Source organism: Periophthalmus magnuspinnatus, chromosome 3 (genome assembly GCF_009829125.3).
Source record: "Periophthalmus magnuspinnatus isolate fPerMag1 chromosome 3, fPerMag1.2.pri, whole genome shotgun sequence".
NCBI classification, from domain to species: Eukaryota; Metazoa; Chordata; class Actinopteri; order Gobiiformes; family Gobiidae; genus Periophthalmus; species Periophthalmus magnuspinnatus.
Genome location: NC_047128.1, coordinates 34636161 through 34647085, shown reverse-complemented (window position 1 = coordinate 34647085; position 10925 = coordinate 34636161). Strand labels below are relative to the sequence as shown.

The 10925-nt window shown below is 44.1% G+C and overlaps 1 protein-coding gene across 1 annotated transcript; it reads right to left on the bottom strand.

The window, feature by feature from the left end:
* Nucleotides 1–402: 402 nt before the first annotated feature.
* Nucleotides 403–10014, bottom strand: slc17a6b (solute carrier family 17 member 6b). The gene is made up of 12 exons (XM_033984975.2): nucleotides 9520–10014; nucleotides 7917–8172; nucleotides 6852–6970; nucleotides 5655–5769; nucleotides 5221–5308; nucleotides 5054–5140; nucleotides 4598–4740; nucleotides 4373–4522; nucleotides 4162–4294; nucleotides 3725–3835; nucleotides 3130–3257; nucleotides 403–2961 (listed from the first exon to the last, which is right to left on the bottom strand). Exons 1-12 carry the CDS (start codon nucleotides 9591–9593, stop codon nucleotides 2617–2619), a joined length of 1749 nt encoding a protein of 582 aa, XP_033840866.1. The 5' UTR covers nucleotides 9594–10014; the 3' UTR covers nucleotides 403–2616.
* Nucleotides 10015–10925: the final 911 nt, after the last annotated feature.

Genomic DNA, 10925 nt, shown 5'->3' with positions numbered 1-10925 from the left:
TTGTATTGAAATCACACTGAATTGTTGTATCCTGTGTATCTTCTGTCGTTCTGATCAACTTTGTGCTTTACACCAGATGTCACGGGATGAAGGGTCGACTCCTAAATCAGAATTACACCTCCAAATAGCTCAATAAGTGCTCCTCCTCCTCTTCCTCCCCTCGTCTCCATTAAGAGGTTAGAGAAGCCGAAAGGTCCTGGCCAATCCTGGAAACTCACCTCATTGATTTTACTGACAGCAAACGAGAGCTGTCATTAACTGTGCGTTTCCTCCTCTCTTTCTGGGATTTTTGTAGTAAAAGTAGGTTTTTTTTACACCTCATTTGCACTTTTCCTGTGTAATTGAAACCTGGAATCAACAAAAGAGTCAAACGATGGTTTTCTTTTCTCTTTTTTTATCAAAAGGGGATATAGAGTATTTCATTTTGACATCAACAAACCTCTCAATTTACACAGCAACAGAAGCCATAAAATCACACTGTAACTCCAGAGGCACAAAACAGGAAACTTTGAACTACTTTAAGTTGCACAATTGTTGAAAATGGACAATGGCCGGTTTGAGGATAGTGAGCGTCGAGGTCGTGAAGGGGAAAAGTGGGAACATTTGGTTAAGTCAGGAGCTCGAGATGTAAAACCTAAAGTGTGATGATGATGGAGGAGGTGAGGGGCGAGTGAGGGGGGAGTGGAAAACAGAAACAAGAACATGAAGAAGAGCAGCCGTTTTCACACGGAGCTCTTTTTATCATTCTCATCTGGTGAGCAGCCCTGTCGCAAAGTCAAAGACCTGGTCTGAGAGCTTTGTCTAGGGCTCTATTACTATATATTTTACATATATTTTTATCTTTACAAGTGTCTTTTCTACATTTGTTTTACACAAAACACCACATTTAAACAAATGCTTCAAAGACATAATAATCATTCATGATGTTTGACCAGAACTGTTACTGTAGGTTTATTGCTTTGTACACTGAGTTATGTTCAGAGTCTTCTGCTCATGGAGACTCCACACTGACCACATTCTGTTAAAACCAGCTGAACTCTACACCTTTGGTAAATTGTGCAAAGAAATCGAAGCATAAGTAACAGTTTCTGAGACAAAGACCAAAAAAATATAATGCAAAATAATAATGTTGAAAATAAACATAAAGACACACGTTTCACTTTGTTCCATGCATAAATACACACACATTTACATTGTGAAGTGCTGAATGAAAGTCTGCACAGACAGTGGAAATGACATTTGGCCCCTTTAGACCTTAAGTGCACGATTCGTGTGAAGATGTGACTTCACAAACCCACGGCTGCGTTCATCAGCTCTTGTTGTGATTGCCCTTTGTGCTCAGTGTCTCTGTAGAGAAATGTTCATGACACAAGTACAGACACATGTAAACATTCAAATACTCTATGCTTTTCATTTTTGTTTTTTAAATCTGAAGCAATGTTTCTGCAGTACTTTTGCATATAAAATCATATACATCTAATATTCTAGATTATTTAATGACGTTATCTTCTTTTTTCTCTAGAAGCTAAGCTGCCATGATGAATTTAAAATCCTGGTAAAATTGTCATTATTTATTCATTCCCACTAGATTGTTTGGAAAACATTGATTGATAAATAAAATAGGCTAGTATTTAAATAAGATATAAAGAGAGGCATCGTTTTAAAGGTTAAATGTGGGATTCTTCATACTGTCGGGTTACTCTGTCACGTCTGAATTGCACAATCCCCTCATAAGGTGGTGAGTGAGTAACAAGCATTTATCTATAAATCTATGTCATTTATGTGCTTTCTATCTTTATATTTGCTTCATATATATATGTATATAAGTATATATAGTATATTTTATTTAAGAATGCATTGGTACAGCTAGACAGTGGACTGGATGGCTTTTCTCCACACACTGTGTGACGGATGAGACTCTCACTGGAGGAGGTCTGTGTGTCATGGAGCAGATATTTGTCAAACTTCCTTTTTACTCTTGATGCTTTTCTCAACATTAAACACAGCTCAAAACAAAACATGTCAAAGTGTGAAAAGCTCCAGACCTGAACATGTCTGGACACAAAGTGATAAAGTCAAAGTAAAGACCATATTGTGCATTTAAAGGACATGACTCCAGTGCATTCAGGAGTCCAGTAGAATCTACCACGACAGTGTCTAGGTTCTGTTTACGATGCTGTGCAGTGACATATTTAGTATTATACATTGGGTTAGCTGGCTCGTACGATGCACTGTCACAAGAACCACATCTTTTATACGGTTTGGCGCTTATGAACTGTTTCTAACCTCCAGGCTTCACAGCCGCGCTGATGAAGTGGAAAGATTCACATTTACACACAACTGCACTCCAAGTAATTATACCTATTATCAATATTAATACATGTACAGACTGCCAATCGGATATGCATTATACTGCCATGAACTGGTATATTTTTATATGATTTAGCCATTTTACATCGAGTTGATCATTTTTTGTGATTTTTTTCGTTTGTGCAAAGAACACAAAAATGGATTGGAGTTTGTACTTTTCATTTGCTGATGTACAACTAAATCGGTACACGCACTCATGAAAAAAGTCTACGTTTGTGCTAGTGATGTGTGCTTTTCTGTTTTGGTCTAGGAGTATCCTTTGTCCCGGCTGTAGCCGTAGCCTCCTTCCTGCGCTCCCTCTTGGACGTACTCCTCCGTCTTCTCCCAGTTGGCCTGCCAGCCTCCGTTCACCTGCGTGGTCGCGCCGTACGACTTGCCCGCGGCTCCCCCGAAGGCGCCGTAGTTCTGGGTGATGTCCCCGGTCTCTTCCGCCAGCTCGTCTTCATCGATGAAACCGCACTTCTCCTCGCTGGTCTGCTCCGGGTCGGCCCACGGCTGCTTCTCTCCAGAGGCAAAGATCCCGTAGAACACCACCCCTCCGTAATGCACCAGGGAGGCTATGAGAAACACATACTGCCACTCCTCCCGGGTCTACGGCGGGAACGGGAGGCAACAACAACAACAACTGATGAGTAATTTACTTTAATTTACTTCATATTCAAACTATGCAAACATTTAATTACACTGGACTGTTTCTAAATCTCTATTAATCTGAATAAACATCCCCAAACACTGTACAAACGTGTAATCTTTATTTACCTTGTGTTTTGTCATAGCGCCGACGATGAGCGGACACACCATCCCCGACAGCGTCCCCACGCCGTTGGAGATCCCCATCAAGATACTGGCGTAACGAGGAGCGATGTCCAGGTGATTCACATTGAAACCTGCAAACAAAAACATGCAGAATTTTACTACTTTGTCTGTAAAACTGCGTGATATTTCCTTGGTTTATGGCGGCTCATGAAAGAAACAGAAATGAGAGCCATGTTCAGCCTCCTCCCCCACTCCGCCTCTGACAGCCTGAATGAGGAGTGCCCTCTCTGGCCGCGGCTGCCTGCTGCCTGCTGGCACGTCCCTGGAGACAGCCAGCACTGAATTATTGAACACTCCACAAGAAAGAGCAGGGACAATAGGAAATAGGATTTGGAGCGCAGACATGATCCCTGCCCGATAACAGCGGCAGAGTGTGTCTTTCAACGACTCGGATCTATCTGTTGAATGAGGATTAGACACGATAAACATGTTTTTTTTTAGTTACGTTAAAGAGGTTTGACTGGAAATAACAGAATTTACACTCAACATAAATACACAGGACTGTTTTTGACCAGATTAACTAAATGTTTCGACTAACCTGATATAGCAAATCCACTGAAGCCGACAGCCAGCACCAGGAAAGAGATGGCCACGCCTTTACTGTGTGAATATCCGACCACCAGCAGCAGCGTGGCCTCCATGCCAAACCCTGACGGAGACAGACACAAGGTCACAGGACCAGCTCGGCGCAGCGCAAAAAACCCCACGGCTGTTGGCCAAAGCTCAGTGCCAATTGAATTAGAGATGATTCGTGGACCGCACTCAATTACGCCAGTGTCAGATACGAGATCAATGCTCACAATCACGGGGCTCTAAACATTTTTAAATCAGTTTTGTAAAAAGCTGTTGGTGCACATTGTTTCAGAGTCTCCACACGCGTCTCGAAAACAAAAACAGTATGGATTTTAACACCTCTCGATTGGGCAAAACGAGAGGTGTGGAAATGTGATTTGATCTGGAGTTCCAGCCTCTCACCTCCACAGTTCATCATTTTCCTGACGGTGGTGGTCGACAGGATGTTCTTGCTGCGCAGGTGGTCCGCCAACTGTCCGCCGATGGGCACGATGATGGTCATTACCAAATGTGGCAGCGCAGAAAGCACACCGACCTAAACCAGACGAGATTTAAAGGGAGTATTTCAAACTCTCTGCCGTCAGATGAAATGTTTTTGAAAAGAGATGTTCACCTTGCTAATCTCAAACCCAAAGACCTCCTCAAAGTACGCGGGCTGACTGATAAGCAGCAGGTAAAATGTCCAGCTCCTACAGAAGTTGGCCACAATGATTGCATAGACGGGCATAGAGGTGAAGAACTTTTTCCATGGGGTTTTGAATTTCTACAACGAGAAATGAGTGTAAGTCGGATCTGATGTGTTTTGGATCCTGTGCTTTTTTTTTTTTTAGGGCCTCACCTCAGAAGGCCCCATTAGCTTGGCACTTTCTCCAATGCTCTCCTCTATGTAGCAGCGTTCCTCATCACTAATAGACGGATGGTCAGCAGGGCTCTCATAAGACACAAAGATCCAGAAACAATACCAGAACATGCCAAAGCATCCTGCAAACACAAATTAGGATCAGTCGCAAACCGAGAAACGACAGTCGCTTCAATCTATGCAACTTATATTTCAAAACAAGTCATTTCAAGTTAAATTTCAGTAGTGAGGCTAAGTTTATCCAGTACAGAGAGACAGACGGGGCTTTAATTAATGCCACAGCAAAACATTAGATGGAGAAAATCAATACAGCCTCCCTCCCCGGATAAATCCATTTGACTTTCACTGGATTTCACTGGACGTTCAACCCAAAGCTCCAGAACACGACGGCTCAACGACGTATAGAGACTGTAAACATATAAAACACATTCTTACCATAAACATAGAAGACTGAGGACCAGCCTGTATACTGCACCAGGATCCCAGCCAGCGGCATGGCGATCACAGCTCCAGCATAAGAACCTGCAGCACACACAGACTCTGAGGAACTGCACAGGAACACACCATTTATACATGAACGTGACGATATTATGAACATTTACCACAGAAAGAAATGGTGGCGAGACGACTTCTCTCCAGCGGAGGAGCCCATTTACTCCAGATGCCGTGGCACGCTGGGTAAGTCACTCCCTAAAGAAGAAAAACACAGATTGAACCGTTTGAACAAATGACACAAAGGCCTTTTCCTGAGCTGTTCTTAAAGAAAATCATCCAGGCAAAACTCAAACACCTGCTGTAAAATGAAATCATGTGGACAAATTCATCTAAAAACTATGTGTAGAATCTATGTTGAATATTTCATTGGATAAAAATCATTTCTTGTATTGTCTGGAGCTGCTGTTTGTCCACAAATCTATAGACCTTTGGTGATGATGTGCTCAGATCGATTAATGTCTTCGGTTTCACTCTCTACAAACAGACTTTACATTTCAGCATCAACAAAATGTAACACAATCCCAGGAGCTGTCCCACTCACCTCCACCAGGCCTTGTAATATTCGCACAAAAATGACACAGCCGTAATGGACTCGAGCGGCAGACGGGATGAACATGTTGAGGGTTGATGTTAAGAAAATGGCTGCACCAAAAACCCTGTGGTGCAGATTTAGATTTAAAAACATTTACAAAACACAATGTGTAAAACTGTCTGGACCATCACTGTGTCCATTTCACTGTGTCCATTTCACTGTGTCCATTTCACTGTGTCCCACATGTTTGAGTCCTCTCATGTCCAGACTCAGACTCATGTTTGCTCTAAATGTCTCCTCCTTCTGTGTCTAAGGCTCTGAATCAAACTAATAATTCTGTTTTCTATTTGGCTTGTTTTTTATTTTTTATTTTTATTTAAACTTAATCATTTTGCTGGAGACAGAGGCCTGGACAGTCTACATCACAGCAGCAAACCCAATGAGACAGGCCTACAGTGTCCTACAGTGTCCTACAGTGTCCTACAGTGTCCTACAGTGTCCTACAGTGTCCTACAGTGTCCTACAGTGTCCTACACGACGCTTAATCTGCCCATTTTAGAAAAGACGCGCTGATGGATTGAACTGAATACATTTTCTTGGCGACACCTCAGGCCCCGCGGTTTAAGCCCCGAGAGACACAGATTAAAGTCCCGCGGGATCTCATTAACAGGTGGCACAGAGCCCGAGGACAAAGACCGAGGACAAAGACCGAGGACAAAGAGAGAGTCCAAGACCGAGCCAAGGACTGAGCCCCGGAGCAGCGTGTGCGCCCCGCCCACAGCCCCACGGCTCCGCAGAGACTCGACTCTCCTCCAGCGGCTCCGCAGAGACTCGACTCTCCTCCAGCGGCTCCGCAGAGACTCGACTCTCCTCCAGCGGCTCCGCAGAGACTCGAGGGCGTGGCTGTGGAGAGAAGGCCCCGCCTCCTCTGGGCCTTTCTCCAGCAGAGATTTAAAAACGGGTTTATTTTTTATTTTTCGCCGAATTCGTTTGACTTTTGCTCCTCAAAAAGACACATGAACTATCAGACTGAGACACTGTAGGCCTACCCGAGAGAAACATGAGTCCTACCTGTTTAATCATGAGTCCTACATGAGTCCTACCTGTGTAATCATTAGTCCTACATTAGCTCTACATGAGTCCTACCTGTTTGAACATTAGTACTACATGAGTCCTAGTCCTACATGAGTCCTACATGAGTCCTACCTGTTCGCTGCCAGGCGGGAGCAGATGTATCCTCCGGGGATCTGCGTCACGATGTAGCCCCAAAAAAAAGACCCGTGGATCATCCCCACGGTCTCAGGATCCCAACTGAACTTGGCCTTCTACAAAACAACAACAATAAACAACAATAAACAACAATAAACAACAAATAACAACATCACAATGTTCACATCGAGGACTGAGTTTGTTTGGTAAAAAGGCTCATTATAATATTTTATCACCGCAGTTATTTCATTTATATGATTCATCTTGTATTTTCGGACGGTATCTGTTTATATCTGTTTATATTTGTTCATTTTTGTTCATTTTTGTTCATTTTTGTTCATTTTTGTTCATATTTGTTCATTTTTGTTCATATTTGTTCATTTTTGTTCATATTTCTTCATATTTCTTCATATTTGTTCATATTTTTTCATATTTGTTCGTTCATTTGTTCGATATATTTGTGTAAATGTTTTTACATAATCGACTCTAACTCATTTCATGATGTGAATATTTTGAATCTCACTTTTATCCGCTCTGTCTGACGCTGTGACTTTGGGCCTTTTCTTTATTTTGTCTTTTTAAAATGTTAAACTGGGCCTTTGTTTTTCAGAGTTAAAGTCTGAACAAACTAAAGGCCCTGGACTCTCCGCTCAGGTCTGATTCTGTTTAGACTCAGTGAAAAATCATCTGTTTATTTCACTCATTTTATTCATCAGACTGAGCGCGTGTGTGAGCGCGTGTGTGAGCGCGTGTGTGAGCGCGTGTGTGAGGTTTGTGCGCGGAGTGGAGACGGAGGGTGGAGGCTCAGACTAGAGGCATGCTGTGTGTGTGTGCTGTATACTGGATGTGTGCTCTGTGTGTTGTGTGTGTTGTGCTGTGTGTTGTGTGTTGTGTGTTGTGTGTTGTGTGTTGTCTGTTGTGTGCTGTATACTGGATGTGTGCTCTGTGTGTTGTGTGTGTTGTGCTGTGTGTTGTGTGTTGTGTGTTGTCTGTTGTGTGTTGTATACTGGATGCTGGTTGCTGTACGTGCTCCGTGCGTCACGGCGCACGGCGGGGCCACACCTCTTTGACGATGATCTTTCCGTTCTGATGGATGGTGCTGTTGTTGACCATGCTCACGATGGCCACGCCCAGATTACAGCGGATACCGAAGGAGATGCAGAAGCCCAGGCCGCTCATCATGGCGATGATGTAGCGGCGGGGCGCCCCGAAGCACGTGCAGTCAAAGATGGGAGGCTTCTTCTCCGCGGCCTCTTTAGGCCGGCCATCTTCTGTCAGCTCGATCACATCTCCAGTGTTCTGCTTCTTCTCCATGGCCCTGTGGACAGAGCAGAGGTGTGTGTGGAGGGTGTGTGTGTGGAGGGTGTGTGTGGAGGGTGTGTGTGGAGGGTGTGTGTGTGTGTGTGTGTGTGTGTGACTCTGTACAGTGAAATCACCTGTGCACATTTTTATTCTTGAGTCAAAGCCTCAGGAGGCCGCGCTTCATCAGAGACATTTTTAAAAAGTAAAAATGAATGAATCAAACATCAGCAGCTCCAAACATCTCTGTACAAATATAAAGACTCCAGCAGACCCTGGAGCAGTGACGCGGCGCGTCCCGGGCCATGTGTTTGTCTAAATCCACGGACATCAGGCCCGTTTATTTTATTTTGACGCGTCTAAAGTGAAAAGCCCAGAGCTGCTTGTACCGCCGCATTGCAGCAGCGTCTTCCTCTCATTAACATTCACACAGCTGCTCCACACTCTGGGCTTTCCTCAAACTCTTCCTCCTTTTGAGGAAAGTCACACTCGATGTGTCCACCTCAGGATCAGACACGTTTAGACTGAGAGAAAAGGACGCGCACGTGTGAGAAGCAACACAACTGGACAAAATCACAACAAAAGAGACAAAACAGAAACATGAGACTAAAAGAATAAAACAGCCTCATTTCATCTGAGTCCAGCGGCTCTGTGGGCCTCACCAAAACAACAAACAGAACAGAACACGCCCTGAACCCTGGAACATGAGCAGTTTAATGTGTGAATGTAAAACAGGTTTGTAAAAAAAAAACACAAAACACAAAACACAAAACACATTCTGACATAAAGACACAGCTTTTTATTTATTTTTTTATAAACTCAGGGTCTCAGCGCGCGCATTAGAGGATCATAAATGTGATAAATGTGATTTAAATGTGTTTTAAATCAGATGTTGGCTGAACTTGAGGCTGCAGAGGGTCGCGTGGCCTCCAGGTCCAGGTCCAGGTCCAGGTCCAGGTCCAGGTCCAGGTCTCTGCTCTGAGACCCACGAGGCCCGTGTCTGGACGTGGACTGTCCCTGTCCCTGTTCTACTGTGGAGCATCTGGACAGAACCGCGCCACAGCTCCACGCACTGCACGCGCTCACACCTGCACGCGCTCACACACACATGCACACACACACACACGCGCGCCTCAAGGCCAGTGCGCGCGTGCTTTATATGATTGCATAATTCCCGTTCAGCGCAGTGACCAGTTTGATTCTCTGTTTCTTTAAACGTGTCTGATCTTTATTATATTTATTTATTTTTTCCATGTTCTCATAAAATCCCGCACATTTCCAAAAGCGGCTGCGGTAATAATCCTGAAGCAGCCCTGTCCCCCCGCAGAGGTCAGCTGAGGAGACCGTGAGAACCCCGTGTTCTTACCTGTAAACATGGCCCAGGGTCTTCCCCGCAAACTCCTTCACCCCCGCGGCGGCTCTGCTCTTCACTGACTCCATGTTCGTGCGCGTCGGGCCTCGTGTCTAAAGCCTGAGAGTCATGATCCGAGCGCGGCACCGACTAAAACAACGACCCTGATTTCAACTAAACGCGCCTCAGTCTGGACCAAAAGTCTGGATGATCCGCAAAAAAAAGAAAAAAAAAGAAAAGCCTCGGTTCAGCGCGAATCAAACGAGCAGCGCGCGTCCGTCCCGCAGCAGCAGCCCAGCTCGTGCGTCGCGTGCAGTGGCATCACCAGCACCAAAAAAAAAAAAACAAGCACCAAAAAAAAGCACCAAGAAACAAAAACGTCGATGTGGAAAAGGCACTGGACGTGAAACGACACGAGAAACGCGTAAAGAAAAGGCCCAGTTTTACAGACGTGGCGTTTGGAGAAGCGTGAGTAAAAATCAAAGAGGAGTGAGGCGGGCTGTGTCTCCCGTGGCGCGCGCAGGTTTATCTGACGTCGTTCAGCACCGAGGTCAGCTCCACGCGCCACATCTGGACCGTGCACGGGCCACTGCGGGCCACGCGGGACATTTATCTGTCTGTGATCTCAAATAAACACAGTAGACTTATTTAAGAGACGTGTTTTTACGCGCGGAGGAAAGAAATAATCCAAACTGCAGCGTTTCACAGCGGATTTTCGTGGTTTTTATTCAAGTAAACTCATTTATTTAAGGGCGAGTTTGTTTTTAAATGTGTATGTGTGTTTTTTAATGCATAAGTAAAGCGTTAAAGGGGAATCTAAAAAGGCTGCAGATCTCTGGAGGGCGGTGCTATGGAAACCAAGTGAGCGGGAGTGGATTCCTCCTTCAGCATCAGCCCCTCTCCACAACTCAGGAATCCATCAATAATTCAGTCTCCCACAGTCTCTCCATCCACAGCCTCCACCCACAGTCTCTCCATCCACAGCCTCCACCCACAGTCTCTCCATCCACAGCCTCCACCCACAGTCTCTCCATCCACAGCCTCCACCCACAGTCTCTCCATCCACAGCCATTTAGGAAACAATCACGTGATTATTTAGATACAGAATATATGACATTTTAAAGGCTTTTTTTTGTCTTTCTCTTCTCCCTTTTCTTAATAAAAATAAATAAATAAATAAATAAATAAATAGTATTAATAATAATAATAATAATAAAATAATAATAATAATAATAATAATAATAATGTACATTTTTTATAATTATATTTTGTTGTTGTTTTTTTTTTACATTGTTAAAAAAGCAGATTGTGCAGACTTGAGCTGTCACATTTTATTTGTGGGTTCCGTACGCCACCTGGTGTTCAGAACAAGAACAGCAGCTCAAACGTTCTGTTGTTTTCCTCTCACTGTGAGTACTTTA

Coding starts and splice junctions, on each gene's coding strand:
- slc17a6b (XM_033984975.2), bottom strand. CDS start 9,593: ATGGAGTCAGTGAAGAGCAGAGCCGCCGCGGGGGTGAAGGAGTTTGCG. Junction 8,173..9,519: donor ACCCTGGGCCATGTTTACAG/GTAAGAACACGG, acceptor CTCTGTCCACAG/GGCCATGGAGAAGAAGCAGA. Junction 5,309..5,654: donor TATTACAAGGCCTGGTGGAG/GTGAGTGGGACA, acceptor TTTCTTCTTTAG/GGAGTGACTTACCCAGCGTG.